The sequence below is a fragment of the Nyctibius grandis genome, chromosome 6, assembly GCF_013368605.1.
Source record: "Nyctibius grandis isolate bNycGra1 chromosome 6, bNycGra1.pri, whole genome shotgun sequence".
In the NCBI taxonomy this organism is placed as follows: domain Eukaryota; kingdom Metazoa; phylum Chordata; class Aves; order Nyctibiiformes; family Nyctibiidae; genus Nyctibius; species Nyctibius grandis.
Window position 1 is genome coordinate 71,972,644 of NC_090663.1, and position 20,133 is coordinate 71,992,776.

At 39.7% G+C, this 20,133-nt stretch overlaps 1 protein-coding gene across 6 annotated transcripts; it reads right to left on the minus strand.

The window, feature by feature from the left end:
* Positions 1 to 1,015: 1,015 nt before the first annotated feature.
* On the minus strand, positions 1,016 to 16,253 carry MMAA (metabolism of cobalamin associated A). Of its 6 annotated transcripts, XR_011048390.1 has the most exons (12): positions 16,032 to 16,207; positions 14,692 to 15,167; positions 13,013 to 13,135; positions 11,433 to 11,603; positions 11,029 to 11,114; positions 10,284 to 10,433; positions 8,451 to 8,730; positions 6,388 to 6,477; positions 4,533 to 4,583; positions 4,065 to 4,127; positions 2,872 to 3,517; positions 1,016 to 1,272 (listed from the first exon to the last, which is right to left on the minus strand). XR_011048390.1 is itself a non-coding variant. In XM_068403350.1 (11 exons), the coding sequence occupies exons 2-11, from the start codon at positions 15,110 to 15,112 to the stop codon at positions 3,489 to 3,491; spliced, it is 1,464 nt and encodes a 487-aa protein (XP_068259451.1). In that variant the 5' UTR covers positions 15,113 to 15,167; positions 16,032 to 16,207; the 3' UTR covers positions 2,794 to 3,488. The 6 variants fall into 6 exon arrangements, 5 of the variants coding, with proteins under 5 accessions (XP_068259451.1, XP_068259452.1, XP_068259453.1 ...); XM_068403350.1 differs by lacking the exon at positions 1,016 to 1,272 and having other exon boundaries at positions 2,794 to 3,517; XM_068403351.1 differs by lacking the exon at positions 1,016 to 1,272 and having other exon boundaries at positions 2,794 to 3,517; positions 16,107 to 16,197.
* Between the last annotated feature and the right edge of the window lie 3,880 nt (positions 16,254 to 20,133).

Genomic DNA, 20,133 nt, shown 5'->3' on the forward strand with positions numbered 1-20,133 from the left:
GAACACCCGGATGTGAAGACACAGGCCTTGATGGTCACTTTTGCTTCTAAAACTTATTCATGCAACACTTTGGAATTAATTTTCTTTTACCCAACAACTTCATGAAAAAATACTACATCAGTAGCCCAAGGTCAATGGGTCAAGAAATCAGGCAGTCGCTAAGGAAGCCTTTTACCAATTTCTTAAAGCATACCCTCAGGTGGGGCAAAGGCATCCCGAGTGTCGTTTGACCCCGTGGAGGAGCCACCACCTGGGAGGCTGAGCAGAGAGCCGAAGGGCTGAGCGCTGCTATACAGCACCACCTAAGGGCTCTCTACACGTACTGCAACTGAGCCCTAAGGACTGCAGCTGCTCCCAGCCAGCCTCCAGGTTCCCGGGCACATCCACTGCCCTTCCAGCAGCGTCAGGTAGGAAAACTTTCTAAGCAATTGTTTTCTCTGTGAATCACTGTCACTTTTTCATCAAAAATCATCTAGAAAATGAAGTTACTGAGAAGTTGGCTGAGGAAGAATTTTCAGAATAAAAAGATTTTACCTTTGTCATTTGTAGCAATTTGTTTCTCTCTGTTGCAATTTCTTGGTAATGCAAACAAGGTGGTTTACTACCAACACTCTAGATTAAGCACAGGAGGAGAGAAAATATCATGGCTTTCAGATTTAGAAACTAAAAAACAAGAGTAGCCTTAATTCTATCTAGCTTGTGCAATATTTAAATCTCTATTTCAGCTTTTCAATGCAAGATTCTTTTTCTTCGTAAGTTACACAAGTCTTGTTTGTAAAAATCTTTTCTTTTGGGGTGATTTTGTGATGCAAGCTACATGAGGAAATGCCACAGTAACCAGAGTATCCAGCCTTAATCTCAAGCAGCAACCAACAAAGAAAAAACCCTATGAAACCAAAACCATTCAAACTGTCCCACAGAAATGTCCTTGCACTCCAGGTGCTCGCTAAGGGATACATGTTCAAAACGTTAGATGAGAGCTAGCCAGGCTAGTTTCATTTACAGGATCTGTGCATGTCTCCAGAGCAATGTTATCTAAGATGAAAGAGTTGGCAGTGAACCAAACAAGATTATTTTAATTATTCCAGTTTCCCTCTGAAATTTCCTGTCTCATTGCATATGAAATTTACTACCCCAAAAATTGAAACTGACTCACCTAATGGTACAAAACTGAGGCAGCCTGTATTCTGGGACCCCTGCTCAGTCACACTTAGGCATGTGCTCAAATGCCGTCCTTTCCTGATATCAGCTAAAATGAAAGCCACATGCATCCTGCAAGACATGAAACTCAGATTTCCCCATTCAACACATCATAATTCAGAATAACTGATTAATCTTGGTACAGAAATAAAACATTCAGTGGCTTTTAGCTGTGCTAGTGCTGTACAGTGGGCATGGCCTGACCAGTTGTTGCAGATGTGGAAATGACAGCACTAAAGAGCCTCACAGTAAAGACACTTTTTTGCTTATAAGAGAATGCCACATTCTAATGGATAGCTAAAAGGAAAGGTGAAGGATAACAATATTTTAATTATCTAAAGTTTAAAACATTAATTTTCAAATCTACTTGGGCTCTATTGCCACTGCACACAGAAAGAATCAGTCAGGTATTTTGCATCACACCACTTTGAAACAACAAAAAAGTTCTTTGCTTTTACTGAAACCGTTTCTAAAAGTTTATTGATTTTGACCTAAGTTCCCTCCTTCTCCTGTAAATCAGGAGAACGTGACTTTGGCTACTTGTTTTGAATTCTGCAGATACCAAATACTAGTATCTGTTGTTCACTGCAGACACAAATCGTATTCACAGCTCAAAAAAAAATAAATCCTGTTTTGGTGAACATCATCTGCTCTGTTCAGCAAGCATGGGCATGGAAACTCATTCCTCTTAGTCTCAGACAGCAGTAAGGATTTCCAGGTAGATTATTTTGTTAAGATTTGTGCAAATAAAAAAAAATAGCGATATCTGCAATGTAATTCACATTCCAGTTTGCTGTTTATTTTACTTGACTGAGCTCTGCCAGATACCATACACCTGCCACGCTTTTGACACAACGCATAGGACAAAAACCAGTTTCTTGTGTGGCTGCCTTTTCTGGAATGAGTATCTGATCTCAGTCGTGCAATAACAGCAATATTAGTCCTCTCCATGAATTTTATGAGACTGGGATAGTTGAACAGCAGAGTTTCTCTTTGAACTTCAGAAGAGACAGGACACCAGAGCATAACAGGCTTGTGAAACACATGCTGACCTTTTAATATGTTGAGCTGTACTGCTGTTAACAGCTATCAACAAACCCTGAAGTGTGGATAGAGGGGAGAAGTCAGTAGTGGAGGTGATAGCAGAGAAAGGAGAAAACCAGCAGACTGACAAGGCATTATTTTCCACATAATGTCCACAAGCTTACAGATGTCTCAGGATCGTAACATTTTTGGCAGAAAAAAGGACACAAATACTTAGCTGTTTCTTACTTAGATCTAGAACACAAGCATCTGAGTAACAGTAAAAGCTCTTAGTGGACACTGTTGCAGTTTGTGATGTCACTAAAGATCATTTGTCCAGTTAGACTAGCAACTTACGGTTTAGAAGTAAGGTGAAACAAGCAACTTAGTCTTTGCACTTATTTTACAGGCTCTGCCAGATTTGATCAGATAAAAAAAAAGGGAAAATTGTCTTTAAATCTACATTCAGTGCCGATCCGTAATCATTTTCAAACACATTCAATATCCCTTCTAGTTCAGTTTGTGAAATCCCTCCTAAAAGATGTAGAACAGGAAATTCTTAGCACCCCAATTTCCCTTTCCCTTACGGATTATTTTGCCTACTCCAAAATATTGGGAAAGCTTCTCTTAAATAAGAGTAATCCTTACTGTGATGGCTGAAGTCTGTTCCTCCTGCCACAAGAGGAGGGTCTGACATCACAGCCTGGGAACCAGCTCAGCTCCTCTTCCCCATAAGCAGCAGGATACATCTTAGCACAGTTGGCTTGTCTCTAAACTTCCCATCCTCCACACCTTCCTAGGATGGTGCCTGTTTTCTTCTAAGAGTTGATGGGAGAGAGAGAGAAGACTAAAGGGCAAAGGCAAGGAAGGGGTCAAGTAGAGACGGTTTCCCTCAGATGCTGCTAACAGACACTGAACAACAGTTTTGCACGACTTCAGAAATCCTTCTCTTCTGCTGGTGAACTCTGTCCAAGCCTGAGTTCACCAAGGTTACAGGAAAAGAAAAGGTTGTCCTTTTGTTGATCAATGCTGCTAAGCAACAAGTCATAAAAACTAACATTATTCTTGTCTGCCGCTGGTTGCAATTAGAAAACTACAAACAGGATCTTTGTGTCATAGATTCAGGGCTCAGAGAAACCTTTAGCAGCGTGACTTTGTCATGCTATGAGCCACACAGTCAAAGAGAGTATCCTCTCACTATACGTACGTACGCATCCCCAGCCATTGCAGTCTGCCACAGTGCAGGTCAGCTCAGTCATCTGAAGTTATAATAGTCTCCAGATTATAATAGTCACTTTCAATAGAAGAAACAAAGCAAAAATACTGTTAATCCCTGATTCACTTCATGAATATTTGAGTAATTTTAAAAGGTGCATAACAAAACTAAAGCTTTTTTATGCTACTCTACCAGTGAAAGAGATCTAAGCATAAGAGAAAATGAAGACATAGTAACTAACATACAGCAGGAACTCACTTTGCCATAGTATGTTAAGGAAAAATACAGGAATCCCATCATACATTCAGAAAAGTGAAGCTTTTGACTTCTTACAAGTGAACATTTACTCAAACTACAAGGACTTACAGCTTTTCCCCACTTAGAGCACAATTACAAACAAAACCACCTAGTCACAAAGGATAAGTGTGTGCATTAGACTAGTCCTCTGCAACATACAAATCCAAAAGATAATTGAATTTATAATTTTTGTAAACCTCACACAGCACACACTGTTGGTCACATCAGTTTCTGCAGCTTGCCAGTGAATTGTCTAAGATAACTCTTATGCTCCTATGGGAGAAAAAAGGAGAAAAATAGACATTATTCTTGCTGCTCCATAACGTACCTTCTCCATAGACTACCATGAATGTCAGCTCTTTTCCTCGTTGGTTCACCAGCTGAAGCATACCTTGATGTGGCAGCAGAGAACAGAATATGCTTATCATACTTCCATTCTAAAGATGTACTTTAACTGCTTATGAGTTTTTAGTTTTTAAATTTTTATTCTCAATCCACAAATTGTCTTAATGTTCTAATACAGGGTGGGTGGGTAATTTTTAAATAAACTGTAAGGAATATGACCATGGAGTATCTGAGCTGGCTTTTGGAAAAGGAATCCTGCTGCTAGTCAACCTGTGCACTGTTGACTGTCCAAATCATAAGTTCCAGGGGAACGCACTGATTTTTCTTTAAATACATGTTTTATCAACTTCTGTTCGATCATTCTTCAAATGATATCTGTTTTAGAACAGTCCAGCAGGAATAGTTAATGGAACGACTATGCTCTGTAAAAATGTTTCTCATTTTAACTCACAGATAATGTTACTTCTCGAGACTGCATCCAAGGGCGGAGCAATAGAGCACTCTGAGCAAAGAAAAGTAAAGGAGAAATAAGTATGTTTACACTAGTACAGAGCAAGTCAATAATTGAGTCTTCCCCCATTAAGAAAGAAAACTTTATAAAGGGAACTGCATAAGGTTGAAAAAAAAGTTTACTAGTATTCTTTAGCTCGATCTCCATCCCCAAAAATCTCAAGACCCACAAGAGACAGCCAACACAATACAGATTTCACGCATAAAGAAACAATATAAGTGAGGAGAACATAAAGACCGAGAAAGCGTGCGTAACAGGAAGTAATGCATTTACAAAAGGCGAGGGCAGATTAGATATCAAGGAAAAGTTTTCTACTACTTAAAGCAGGACATTACAACAGAACAGTAGTCAAGAAGGGGTCACTGGGTCCTGTCACTGAAAACAAAGAAATTAGATATAAAAGAAATAAGTCACACTGAGAGCATGAACTTGCAAAGAGCATTTTTTCAACCTTAAGTAACATGGCCGTAAATATATATGGGGCTCAGAATAAAGACTACTGAACTGTAACCCTGATACTCTACTGACCTGTTTCAGAGTCCTGGGTAAATCACTTGATCTCATCACATTTGTTTTTCCAGCTGTGAAACACCAGTAACATCTACTACACAGGGACCTGGGGAAAAGCTTCATACAACTGCAAAATTTTGTACGACACAAGAGTTTGTGTATCTGAAAAGTTTGTTCCTACCTCCCATATCAATTTGTCTAACAGTTGATCATACCTCTAGCTACAAACTTAATCTTACAATTTTCTCATAAAGATATATAATTTTCTCATACTGTTTCACATACTGCAGCAGCTGTGGTTTTAAATGTTAACATGAGAGCAACTTAACTCTAGCAACTAAGAATATGTCAACATCCTACTCAACAGATTTGTTTACTATCTTCTTTCATAAGCCTGTTTACTTGAATGAGAATGTTTTAACGCATTTTAGCCCACTTAATCCCACAGAGCTAGAAATGATGAGCTGGAAACACTCTTCTCTATCTTTGGAAATACTTAATTGTTTACCAAATTACCAGCTAAAGCTATGCAGCCCTTCTGAAGACAATGCATTTCCCCAGTCCATGAGGACATAAACAAAATTGCACAATTAATTGAACAGCAGTTGACTTCAAAACATGTCATAGCAAAATTTTACAAGCTATAAAACAAAGAAATTGGTTCTCACACGTGAGGCTCAGGTCACAGTTCGCACAGTATAGCTTTTCAATTTGGTAGGGGCATCACTGAAAAACAAAGCAGGGACCCTTATCTATTGTGCCATTTCTGAAGACCCTTTTCAGTATAAGGGTGTTTCTTTGTCTACTGAAGCATAAGGCACAAATAAACACATAAAGAAAGCAAATCTAATTTTCATTCAATGCTATACTTTCAGAAGAAAATGCAGTTGAATGAAAAGTAGAACTTGCTTAAGCCATTGTTCTGTCTTTTGCTAAGAGTTCATTAGTAAATTAACAATACTTTGTTAAAGTATCAATACTTTAAAAGAAGCAAGAGAAAAATAATGATGGCCCATGGCTTGAGCAGACGGACAGATCTGGGTCCAGAAAACATCCTGAAGAAGTGGTAAAACGATTTCTGCTCGAGCAGCTATCATTTAAACAAAGCTGCAGGTTCTATTTTACTTGCTTGACAGCTCACGTACAACAGACAAGGAAAACGGCAGCCCCTGACAAAAGTAATGACAATAATAAGGGTTTGATCTAACAGATAAGCACAAATAAGGTTCCATTAAAAACTGTCACCTGAAACAACAAATGGACTATCAAAAAGTTGAGAACTCACCAGTTAAAGTGCTGCTGCTCTCATTAATTTGTTTTCCACCTGACTCATTTCTTCTACTAGGCACCATCAAAATACAGTTAATTTTTAAATCTGAAAGGATAGAAGACATTGCTTTTGGTTTGGGGCACTTTCTGTCATATTCAAGAGAGACTGGTTTTAAATAGAAAAGAAACTGTAAGTGCTACATTTTTTTCACAACTCAGCATGCTCCTAAAGAAGTCGCTGTGCTTCTGCCACCCCCTAATGTTCCTTCAGCTACTTCTACATAACTGGTTGCAGCAATCCCAAATTACTCATTTGGGATGCAAAGCTTAAGAAATAGGAATAAGGGGGTCAGAGCACTGAAGTTCTGACAATTTATGTGGTGGAAACCAGCTACACTGGTGCAAAATTTCTTAAGAAAGAAATGCCTTGGCTGAATGTCCCACAAACACCACAGAGCTCTTTGTTTATATTTTACTGCAAATCCACATGGGGATCATTGCTTTTAATTACAAAGCATTTTTACTTTGTCTTGCGGTTTGTCTTTTACTTTCTGGTCATGCTTCATATTTTTAGAGTAAAAATATATGGACAATTATACAGACACCATCACACAATCAGAAAAATAACTGAAATGCTAGCACCGAGGATGGAGGTTTCTTCTGCATTGTTTAATTTGTGCCACTTTGACAAACCAGAGGAAACAAAATCCTGGGGAAGGGAAGAGGAAGGGGAAGGGAAGGGGAAGGGAAGGGGAAAAAAATCACTCTGGGAAAAAAAAAAAAAACAAAGGAAAAAAAGAGGATCCAAGTAAACAAATTCATCGCTACCCTGGAATTGTCTCAAAAATTCAGACTTGGGTTGCCAGAACTCAAAACGCTGTGTGAAACACATACTTCTTGGGAAGCCAAACAGGTGAAACTGAGCTAAAATAAAAATTACAGACACCATACCTTTTATGTATGTGTCCAGAAAATCAAAACTATAAAAATCATCACTTCCATAGTTTTTCTTAAAGTCAATTCATGTAAGCAACAATAGACTCACAAAATCTCCTGCTATATTATTGGTTTTCTGTCAGGTCTCCAAGAATTAGCATTTTTCTTCTTTACCCTTCCTATTTAGTAGGTACCACATAAGCTCTGCTTTCTATATCATGGCTTAGGAAAATGCTTCCTCCAGATTAAGGGCAATTAAACAAAAAAGTACTTTTGGTTGTCAGCAGTCGTCTTCTACAAGAGAGGGGAAAAAAAAAACCAAACTCAAATACAACTGGGCATTTTATTTGAACCCAAAAAACCTAAGTCAGGTCAGAAAACCTCAAACCATTATTACTGATATCAATTATTCTAGTATAAAGACATTTGCCATCATGGATGACACCTGTTCCATTTGACGTCTGCGTTATAAAAAAAGTCTAACTGAATTTTGCTTTTGTATTAAAATGTCTATTTGGAAACTGAGATAGTCAAAATTCCATTCTCCTAGTGTTTAGTGTATAATAACTAACTATAGCTTCCAAACAGGGCCTGAACATCACCATATTCTATTTATATGCATACAATTTATTTAAACTAAGACTGTGGTCAGGTGCTGCCAGGGGGTCCAATGTTCTTGCTGTCATTCAAGGTGAGGAAAGAAAAAGCAATCCATACTGGAAACAGCTGATGGTATGTTAGAATGGAAAGCTGCAGTGTCAACTGCTCTAAGATGGTCCCATAACTGGAATAAAACTCTGCACCACTACAAACCTTTTCTCTTCCACCCTCCCAAAACCAGTCACATTTTGACACAGGCAAACATTTTTGACCAACAGATCTATGGTGTGTACAAAGAGAAGACTTTGAAATGTACTTTTTTCCAATATAGTCTGTAGTAATCTCTGAGTGAGTGTTGGGATTTGTCATGATCTTCGCATATACAGAATCCTATAGAATTTTTTTTTCAGAGTACTGCTTAGGTATTCTATTAATGTCTGCTGTAGTAAAACATTTGAATCCACACATAGAAAAACTGTATTTAATGTTCATGTTTACATAAAGCACTTAACAAGAACAGAGTAGAATCGAATACTTAGAGACCATCTTTGAATGCTTTCAGTAGCAGGTCAGCTGCCAGCCCAGGAGACAAGACACCACTAAGAACTTTTTCTTCTAGAAGTGGAATCTTATCCTTGACTGCCAAGTGGCTCCGGAAATGCTCCAACATATTTTCTTGGATGAGATTCCACATCCACACTTTCTGCTGCTTCCGTCGTTTGGCAATCAACTCACCACTTGTGAGCATGAGGTCACGAAATTCTGTCATTTTATCCCACATATCTGAGACACCTTCTCCAGTTTTGGCAGAGATGCGCATTACCTGTTGGATTCAGAATAATTTTTAAAGCCAAGTAACTACTGGGCTTGAAGGATCAATTACTGCATCAGGTAGATCGTATGAAAATTAAGAAATGCATAAGGCAAGCTTACTTCAATGCACTCGCTTCACAAAGCTCTAAGCGGTTTTGTGCCACTTAATTTTTTTTTTTTAAAAAAAGATCTCAAAATTGGGATTCTACCAACTATTAAGTGGACTCTCAGATCCATAGTATTTGGGATAAATAGGCCTTGTCCAACTCCTTGTATAATAAGAATCATTTTTAATACCTCCTTTAGCTAAAGGGTACAGTGTTGCCATTCTAATTAAATGTAATCACATATTCTGGTAGATATACTCTGGTAGCTACTCTTCTGTGCTTAAAATATTCCAGCAAGGAGGTATTTCGACTATTTTTTGCATTTGCTTTCCAGACCAAGAATTCATTTTGCCAAAAATATTTTAGGCATCCAACATGATCTTTTAAATGGAAGTTGGTTTTGGGTTTTTTTTTGTTTTGTTTTGTTTTTTTTTTTAAAAAAAGTCTCTCTCTCTTTTCCCAATCTAATAGATAGGATACAGGCCCTACACATCAATATTTTCTTTCTTCCAGTTGTCATAGACACTGCCATCCTGAAAGAGAGACAGATTTCTGGTAACTTGTTTAATTCACTGGTCTCAAACAGTTCTTTTGGGTCACGTTTATCAGATGTGACACCTCTTGTCAGATCTAGAAACAAAAATTACAAAATGATGGCTAAACCTCAAGCAGCCCAGCTGATTTAAACTTAATTCGATGGGTCAAGTTTAATACCAGGGCAGAGGAAATCTCCTTTATATACACATGTATATAAATAAAGGGAGTGGGAGTGTGTGTGTGCTTATTTTATATACACGTATTAAAAATTAGTACTGAATCTTTTCCTTAATCATTTACCATAACCTTTTAATAGATGGAATATTGCCTTAAAACTAAAGGCCCACAGGATGAGAATTCCAATAATCTATAGACATTGCATACACAAGTAGATAAGGTCCTTACCCAAGAACTCTTATTATGTGAGAAATTTTTAAAAAGTAAAGCAATAAAGGGAACACACGAACAAGCGAAAGAACAAAGATAATCATAGGCTTCAGAGTTATACAAGAGGGACAAATAGCTTACGGGACATTTTAAGACATGCATAGTTTACAAAAAGACGACAAGGTTGTACCACTACTGATGTTAGTAACAGGTCTGCTAGTGCTGAGACTGTAGCTCAGGACAGTAATCATGAGGAGCAGGACTGGCTTTGCACAGTGTTTCATGTGGCACACCTTGAGATCAGAGGTGAAACAGAAGCAGCAGCAATCAACTCTCTAGCACAGTGTAAAACTCAACAATAGAACTGAAATTTTTATGAAAGAGCCCAGGGAGACTAGTATAGCTAGATGAGACAATAACAATTCTAACTCATTCAGTACTTTTTCTGTGGGGAAAAACAAACAAACAAAACCCAAACAAAACAAAACAACCCCCAACCCCCACCCCCCAAACCACAGTGAAATACACAAACCTTTGGTCTCCAAACCTTTGACCGTTTGCGAAGCAGCTTCATAGCACTAACATATTCAGCTTGTATTCTCCGTGCAGGCACAACTAAATCACCATCAGCTTTATTTATAGCAACTAGATCTGCCATCTCAATTATACCGCGTTTGATACCCTAAATGGAACATGAAGGGAAATCATAAATACCCAGAAGGACTGTGACATGCTGATTTATCAAAAAAAGCAGGTCAAAATGCTTTGGTAGTTTCTGGTGGCTCTTGCTGACTTTTTTGTGTGTGTATGTGCTAGTCACGCCAGAGTAGTACCAACGGTCTCTGTCATTACTAGTTATTACTTTACTTTGACATGGGAAAACTAAACATGGATATCAGAGTTGACGCGATAACCTATTTCATGGGTAGAGATTTAAGTTTAACCAAAACATGACCGAGTTTGCAAACCTATTTATATTGATTTCTGTTTTCCTATAATACAAAGCCACTCCCCAAAATCATATGTAACTAGTAAATAGGCCAAAGTAAGTCAGAGAGTATAAAAATTTTACATCCTAATACTTCCAAAATTGGAGGGGGATATCAGATCCTAGCTGTGCAATAAATTGATAAGACACTGAAAAGACTTCAATAGTAGCAGTGCAATTTACAAAACACTATTGAGATGGACTTTCTGCACAGACAGATACTACATCTTGGATTAAAGTTTCTCTTTCTAGTCCTAGGTAATACTTAATAAGAGAAACTGAAAAATACCTGTAATTCATCTCCACCCGCAGGTGGTAGCAGTAATATAAACATATCAACCATATCAGCCACAGCAAATTCTGACTGTCCCACACCTAAAAAATTAAATCCAGAGTTCAACATTTATTGCAAACTTTCAGTCACATTAATGACAGTAATTATGACAGATCCCAGTATTGCACCATGAACAAATCCCACTAACAAACAAAGACAACACGAAATGCAACAGCTTTTACAAAACAGTGTTTTTACAAAACATACAGAACTAGAAAATTGACAGAATGGGCATTCATTTTCAACGAGTAACCATGTATGAAAGCATGACCAAAATCAAGGATCAAAGTATGCAGTTACTAACCCACCTCATTTAGCTATCACAACAGGACAATTAAAAGAAAACCCTAAGCACATACCTACTGTTTCCACAAGAACAACATTGTAGCCTCCTCCCTCACACAGCAGAATGGCTTCATTTGTGGTCCTTGTTACACCTCCCAGTGTCCCTCTGGTTGGAGACGGTCTGATGTATGCATTCATGTCTCTTGACAACTCAGTCATCCGTGTTTTATCACCCAGTAGAGAACCTTAAACATTTAATGTTAAATTATTTCAAAAGTGCAAAAGAGTCAAACTTCCCCCTCTCCCCCTCGCAATGAGAAGAGACAGATCTCTTGGAGGAAGTCAGTCAAATAAGAATATCCCAATAATAGTTGCTCAAGACTTTGCTGAGGACTAGAAAGTTACTGCCTACTTCTTCTGCCTATCAGAAGCTGGGAAGGCCTGATAAGCAGGGCTTACTGCTACCAAATATGAAGAATTTGTTCTAGGTCAGAATGAATTCTGCAATTCCTGAATGGCTTTTTGAGGCCTATACACACCAGGCCACCCAATTACATCTTTGCTGTTTCTGTCCAAAGGGACAAATCTCTGCCTTATGATACGGACATTTGTTGATGGCAGATTTTTTGTTTTGTTTTCAAGAACGCTGACATGCATCCTTGCCTTCCTTCTACACATACAAACCTCAAATCAGATTCAGTGAGATCTACACGCATGATGCACATTCCAAAAGATGAGAGATGCTCAATTCTTTTAACTGATGCAGTCTTGCTATCATATTTTGCTATTTAAATTGATGCATCTTGAATGTATGCATTCAAGAACATAGTCTTTCTTCACTCCAGGTCATTGCAATGCTGAAATTCATTTTTAAATAGTTACAAATTGCAACATCTTCTCTGAAAGTGCAGAAGCTGGATAAAGGAATTACGTTCTTTGGCAGGTGCCCGTTAGAAAAGGATCAAAATCAAGGTTCTATTATTTATCTGAGATATCGTTAATCAAGCATGGTCAGCCTATAATTCCCCTACAATTTTTGATTTGAGAGTGACAGATTACAGCCACACAACTTTGAAAAATTTCAAATTTAGAAAAAAAAAAAAAAAAATCATACTGCAAGTCAGACAAATGGCCAGTGATAGTGCATCAGCAGACCTTGAAACCAGTATAGTCAACAGAAATCCAGAAATTCCTATTGAGAAGAACTAATGAATGTTCTAAAATCCAACCTGATCTACAGGTTCGGATTGCAGCATCCTCTAAATAGTTTTAAATTAGCATGTGCTTCCTGCCCAATGATTAGCATTACCAACTGCTGAAATTTAAGCAGAAACGAATGTGCTTCTGCTCTTTCATTCCAGGGAAATAATAAATAAATGCAACTAGAGAGAAAAAAACGCAGCTATCTAAAGTTTCAGACAAAAAAGTTGTAAAGACATTCGAACACTGGAAAAGAGTAAACCTGACAAAATTAGGACACTGACACATATTTCGCAATTTCGTATTGTGGGGAAAAAATGAAACTTTAATACAACATTTATTTTTAATATTTTACTTTTATAGGCCCCCAGATTTTCCTCCATTTGGCCCAAAGAGAGACTCCTATACTTGACAAGGTATTAGGAACCTGACTCAAAATTTAATTCACACTCACCACCACTTGTACTAGAGGAAGGGTCTACAGCCAACACAGACACTTTGTATTTTCTTTCTGTAAGCATTTTCCCAAAGCATTCTATGAAAGTTGATTTCCCAGCACCAGGAGGACCAGACAATCCTAAATAATCATATTAGGAAGAAAAAATCATTTTGTTAAATAAATAATACATCGCATGAACACTGTCAACATCTAAGTTGATAACAATTCATGTTTTAGCACAATATCACAAAAAAGGCAAATGAAAGCTCTGCCAGGACTGATATACCCAACTAAGCGGTTGTAATTGACTTGAAATACACTGACTTGTTTCACCCAACAGCGCAGCGCTCACTCCACCATCCCTCACACTACCCACACCAACATAACATTGGGTTTATCCAGCCTTATTTCCTCTCCTCCAAATACATTTACCTATACTGACTTACACTTCAGAACTTTAAAAACATCATAGTAAATCTGAAAAATACAGATTTAGGATATTTATAAGAGACACACTCTGAAAGCAAAAGCCCTTACCTTGAAGATCTGTTAGTTCAAAAAAAATCAGGTTATTTACTTACATGTCAAAGCATGCAAATTAAGATTAGCTTGTTAACCTCCACCAAATATTTCACTCCCATGCCCAAATTCTTGTTCCTACCACCTTTGTACACACACATGAGACAACAGCTGAACATGACATCACAGAATCACAGAATCACAGAATGTTAGGGATTGGAAGGGACCTCGAAAGATCATCTAGTCCAATCCCCCTGCCGGAGCAGGATTGCCTAGACCATATCACACAGGAACGCGTCCAGGCGGGTTTTGAATGTCTCCAGAGAAGGAGACTCCACAACCTCTCTGGGCAGCCTGTTCCAGTGTTCGGTCACCCTCACCGTAAAGAAGTTTTTCCTCATATTTAAGTGGAACCTCCTGTGTTCCAGCTTGCACCCATTGCCCCTTGTCCTGTCAAGGGATGTCACTGAGAAGAGCCTGGCTCCATCCTCATGACACTTGCCCTTTACATATTTATAAACATTAATGAGGTCACCCCTCAGTCTCCTCTTCTCCAAGCTAAAGAGACCCAGCTCCCTCAGCCTCTCCTCATAAGGGAGATGTTCCACTCCCTTAATCATCTTCGTATGTCTTTAGTATACTTTAGTATGTCTTCAAAAGGGAAAAATATTTTATAGTTTCCAAGATAACCAGGTTCAAGTCTCCTGAGCTGAAAAGCAGGCTGCTTTAAAGTAAGGCCATAGAACAGGAAGGTATATATTTTTCCTTTTGTGGATTAATGAAGGGATTCAGGAAGTATTCAAGAAAACACCTTCTTTGGGAAAAGAACAAGTCTGCTTAACTATGTCCTTCCCTATCTAAGTGTAGGTAATAGCTGTATCAATCTGCAAACTGCCTAACATTTCAGCTTATAATAGTTATTAAAAAAAAACAAAGAACTGTCGTGTGTGTGCGTCCCCCAGAATAACCACTATTTCTAGAGCTTATTCAAAAGCATTTCCCAGCTCAAGCCATAATTTAACGTGACAATAGAAGTGATCTAGACTGGTTGCAAACCACATGAAACCAATGATCCAAGACTACAGACCATGATGCTTAAAGAACAACAGTGATAACGGAAGGCGAGGACTGTAATCCCATCAAAGCAAATACTAGACAGACATAAAAGGACTAACCCACTCTAAAGGCAAGTGGCTTTCCTTGATTTAATTTTTCTTGTTCCCTGTGGTAGGATAATACCTTCTGAAGGAGCACCTGGGCTATTTTCTTTTTCCTACTCTGAGTTGATTCTACAAGTGTAATGGCTTCTGCTAAACAGGCTCTATGACCTTGGATTAGTCCATTGTAAAGTCTGTCTATGAGTCTTTGTTCTCTGTCAGAAAGTCCCTCTATTTGCTGGTCAGGGGCTACTTGTTGACACAGCTCTCTCCTCAAACCATTTGATAAGTATATCCATTTTGTACGATAGTGATGCACTGGCGCGAAAGATTCAATGCACAGGAAATCTGCTCTGGAAGTTAAGTGAAAGTTCGTGAAGTAAGTTCTTCTAGAGAAACAACAACGAGGGAATCTCAGCAGCAAAGAGGGGATCTTCATCTTGTTTGGAATTAAAAGTACCAGAGGTATCAGTTCACTTCTGTCTGTAGACACCCTAAAGAGAAAGAAAAAATTTTTACTTCCTTCAAAGCACTTATAAGGACTCAAATAAAATCTATGTACACAGGCAATCATCAGCTTTTATTTTATCCATACCTACTGTTTTAAACAAAAAAAGACAGTTCCCTCTTCCCATGGAAAAAACAAGAGCAAAAAGAAGCTATGGAATCTTCAATAGCATTACATCTCTTTATTATCATATAAAAATAATATTTTCATTTATTAAGTAAGTAACCAAACAAATAAAAAAGCACTTTTAAATAAGACATCCTCTAAGAGCACACACCGTACCCTAAAAACCCAGGAACACACCAACCCTTATGCTTACTGTAATTGCTGTATATTCTACTTTCACGGCTGCAGGGAGTTTTTAAAACAATTATTCAGGATAAGCTTTTTGCACCTTATTTCCAGGAGAGGAAAAAAAAAAAAGTAGTCAAGACAGAAGAACATTTAGAAATAAACCTTTGAGCAACCTGGTCTAGTGGAAGGTGTCCCTGCCCGTGGCAGGGGGGTTGGGATTAGATGATCTTTAAGGTCCCTTCCAACCCAAACCATTCTATGATTCTATAAAGGAGCTGAAACCTCCCAGAAGACCGACACAAAGCAGCAGCACCAGGCACAGCCACCGCTCTCGGGGCCTGCTCTGATCCACCTCAGCCCCGCTAAAAGCCTCACACACCGCCCTACGCACAGGTAGGCCGCTCCTTCACAAAAGCCGCCGCCACTTTCCGAAGCCTCTCGGGAAGAGGCTCGCCCTGGCTACCGCGACCACCCCCCCACCGCCGCGGGTCTACGAGGGCGCACACCCACACGGCCTCCCCCGCCACCGGGACCCCGGACAGCCCCAGCCCCGCACCCGCTCAATCTCCTCAGCCTGAGAGCGGCCGCTGGGAAGGACGGGGGGCGAAAACCACCGTCACGGATCGCCTACCGGGCCAGGCGCCGCTTCCCGCCTGCCCCAGCACCTACCGACCGCCTCCCCGCCGCGGGGAAGTGACGCCCTCACGCTGAGCCGGAGCCCGGCCCGTCAACACGGTGACGGGCCCACCCCGCCCCGGGCTCCCCGGCCCGCCCAGCCGAAGGCCCGCACCGCGCATGCGCCGCCAAGCCCCGGCCGCCGCTCCCGGCTGAGGCCAGTTAACGCGGTGCTTCGTTGGCGCCGTCGCACAGGATCAGAGCGAGGAAAGGGGCAAGGAGGATGGCGGGGGGCTCTGATCGTGGCTCGTCTCCTTTCCCCTCCCTGCCTCCAGCGATCCCTGCCAGCTCTCACGGCAGCGTGGGTTGTACCAAGGCAGAATTTCAGCGGCTGACATAAACGGCACCTCAAGAGAGGGACGTTTGCCTCACTCTGCACAGGGAGACAAGGCCCAACATCCACCACCCCGCAGACGTGCCCTAAGCAGGCCCTTTCCACGTCAAAGTCGGTTGAAACCTCAAACTAGTCTCAAAAAGTGACCCTAAACTCTGATCCAACCACCTGGTGATCTCAGAAGCGAATTAATGAACCCACTCAGTACAAAAATAACACTTTATCTAAAGGAATGTTAAAGATTAATGAAATACACTACACGTACAACACAACAGTGGCAACCAACTCTCTTTTCAAGTCCTCGCCTTGGAGATGCGCTTAAGACTCATTTCTAGTCCTTTCATGAGCACACAAACTTCCGTGTTGATGTAATAACAGTTTCTTTGCCCTGTCCTTACAAGGCTGTTGCAAGTCATCATTTTTCTCCTGATCTGAAATCTTAAAAATGTCCAGTTTGAATCTGTGCATGACAATTTACTATTCCCTGATTTCATTTCAGATACCGGGAAGGGAGAAGAAATGCGTAAACCACCAAAACGTGCTTACTAAATCATATTTCTTTTCAGTCTTCATTTTGCCAAGTTAAACAAACCTGATTTTTAAAATTTCCTCTCATGGAGTGTTGGTTTGTTGTGGTTTTGTTTGTTTGCTTTTTTAAATTGTATTATTTCTCTAGTCATCTTACCATCCCTTTAACAAGAAGAGGTGAAGAAAAGTACATGCATTTATTTCCAATAAGCGCAACACGCTAGTTGTGTGTTGTGTTACTAGTGCCTTACAATGATACCAGCAATTTTCTAGAATGCATTAGACTTGTTCAGAGTCCTATCAGATTGGCAGTGCAACTGATGGACCGTATAAAATCACAGAAGTTTTATTCTTAACTGCTGAATGCACGATTTAATCTCATTCCTATTATTCCAGTCCACAAGATCATCATACACAGAGAACTGAACAAGCCACTCTTCAGAGTTGAGAAAACATGCAATTTTGTGTCCCTATCAGCATGTGATGAAACCACAGCAGAAAGATACAAGAATTCCCATTTCAAAATAGCCTGTTTAACCAGATCTTTATTCAGCACGTTAGCATGTATCACTACAATCTTTTCCTTAAAGACGTCTTCTAAAGCTCTGTTTTGAGTGCTGTGCTTAAACCTAGGTAGCACATCCTCGCTATTATTTTAATAACAGCAGCAACAACAAAAAAAAGCCATTCTGCTATGGCTTCATCACAAATCATTGATCCTACATTTTATTCCACTTTGGGTGCTTTCATCTTGAAGACTTTTGTCATTGACCTTGTTGCAAGAACTAGATGAATGGGTACACAAAATTGCATGTTTTGTCAACGCTGAAGAGGAGAGTGAATTGTTCAGTTCTCTGGCTATGATGATCTTGTGGACCGGAATAATAGGAATGAGATTAAATTGTGCATTCAGCAGTTAAGAACAAAACTTCTGCTATTTTATACAGTTCATCAGTCGCACTGCCAACCTGATATGACTATCAACAAGCGTGTTATGGGTTTTAGAGTACTCTTCCTACAAGAACTGTTTCAAGACCTTCCACACTAGTGAGGCGTAGAAATCCAAATCATTTATGAGTCACCTCTTCTCTTCCCTTTCCCCTCAACTCCGTTATTCAACAAGTTTGCTCTTCTCCAGAGACTCCAGTCCCCAAATATCAGATATGACAGGAAGACTTCCTGTTGCACTGTCAATTATATACACCCCTTCTTTCCATATTCTGGAACAGAGACTACGCAGGTCTTCTAGAACTGTGCGCTCTTCTACCATCTCTGATTTTATGTTACTCTAACCTCACCCAAAATAGGCAAAGTATTTCCTTAGACGCTGGACCATGTCTAGAGTCTCCTTAATCTACGTTCTGTCATATTATACAGTGCTCTTATGTTTCTACTATGGTATTTTAACATATGTGACCAAACATGTATTTTTTTTGGTCTTTATTACACACAGCCCCAATGAATTTTGGTCAGACTCGCTGTTTTTGTGCTTTCTGATCTCCAACATACAGAGTTCTCTTGGCTCATGTGTTTCTTCACCCGGTCATTATTAATTCACTTAACATGCTAGCTGAGGTATTCAGGAGGGTATTTCAGTAGCTTTCCACATCAGCCTCTTTGTTTCTCTCTCTTTTTTTTTTTATTTTTTTTTTTTGTGGGGGGGTGTTTGTGGGGTTTTTTAATTTCAAATTTCAGTCATCTTCCTTTTTGTGTTCTGTCTGCTTCTTTTCCCCAGGGGTGTCAGCAGAATAAAAATGTGCATCCCATAGTTATTCCACCACAGTCTGCAAACTTGTCCAAGATTTTAAGGAAAATGATCTGTTTGAACATCCTTGCTGCAAATCTACCCCAGATGTTAAAGAAAACAGTACCGCTGTGGTTACTCATGAAATGGCAGTCTTCCTTCTGAGCCAATACTAAACCAAACACCCTGTAACATGTTATAAAGTATTGTGCCATGGAGTAAGGGTGTGGGGAGGCACAAATCTTCAGACAAAACGTGCAGCTGAATCCCAACCATTACAAAATAATAGAAAAAGAGCCTTCTGTAACTTCTCACAGGAGAAACAGTATTACCATTAGCATCTTTGCCAAATTCCACCATGCAAATTTACGTTCCATCTAACTGGCTTCCCCTTGCAGTTTTAGTTGGATTTGTTCGTTCTTCCTTTCTCTGGCAGCACTCTGATTTCCCTGCTCTGTTCACCTCCTCTTTAAGAAGTCCTGAAGTAACCTTTGCGCACATTATTATCACAACGATATTTAATATGTTCACAGACATAGCTATAAGCAATGTGCTGCAAAGGCAAATACAAAGCAATCTCTAAGATATAAACAAAATTACAACAGGACAGATAATTGATGAAATTAAACAAACAGCATCAGCTTGAAACTTACCAGCTTTTCCCTGAACATATGAAGATGTACTTCTGTTAGGAACTCCCTGTTGGTCCCTCCCTCTGTACGTTAAAAGGTCTGGCATGCCTACAGTCACTACTGGTTATGGTTACAGAATTATGAAATTTGCATCACTTACAAGAAGAAATTATGATTTCTTAGAGATGAGATTTTATTTCATCAGTTCTTTCTCCTCCTGTGAGGCTGGGAAGGGTGTTCAAGAAGGCTCTGCCATGCTCCCAAATCCCTTTTCTCCACTATGCCTTATTGCAAAATGAACTTCGCACTCAGAAATACACATTCAGTGGCAATTCCTATGCTGACTACTCACATAGCACTTGCAGTGTAGCACCTGGTTGTCTCGCTCTCTCTCTTCCAACATTTCTCCATTCTGCATGTAACAGTCCACCCTGCTCACCTGCAAATGCATGTTCTTGGCCAGTATGATTGCAACTAGACTAGTGGTTTTATTGCTAGTACAAACAGTCCAAGGAAAAAAAACCCCAAGATACTCCTTAAACTACATTGGAAATTTTGGCAGACATAACAGAGAGAGAAGCTCAGCATCCAAACTGTATCAGGGTCCATCCTGTGAACACTACCTCCCTGTCCCCTGGCCCCCAGGAACCAGCATCACAGCACTTCGCCTTTTGCGGCTATGAACCAGACCCATCACCTCCCAGCACACAGGAGAAATGAGGGGTCTCCTCCACTGAAACCTACA

Coding starts and splice junctions, on each gene's coding strand:
- MMAA (XM_068403350.1), bottom strand. CDS start 15,112: ATGAAGATCCCCTCTTTGCTGCTGAGATTCCCTCGTTGTTGTTTCTCT. Junction 8,731..10,283: donor CAAAGGTTTGGAGACCAAAG/GTTTGTGTATTT, acceptor TGAATCCAACAG/GTAATGCGCATCTCTGCCAA. Junction 6,478..8,450: donor ACTGAAAGCATTCAAAGATG/GTCTCTAAGTAT, acceptor CTATCCTTTCAG/ATTTAAAAATTAACTGTATT.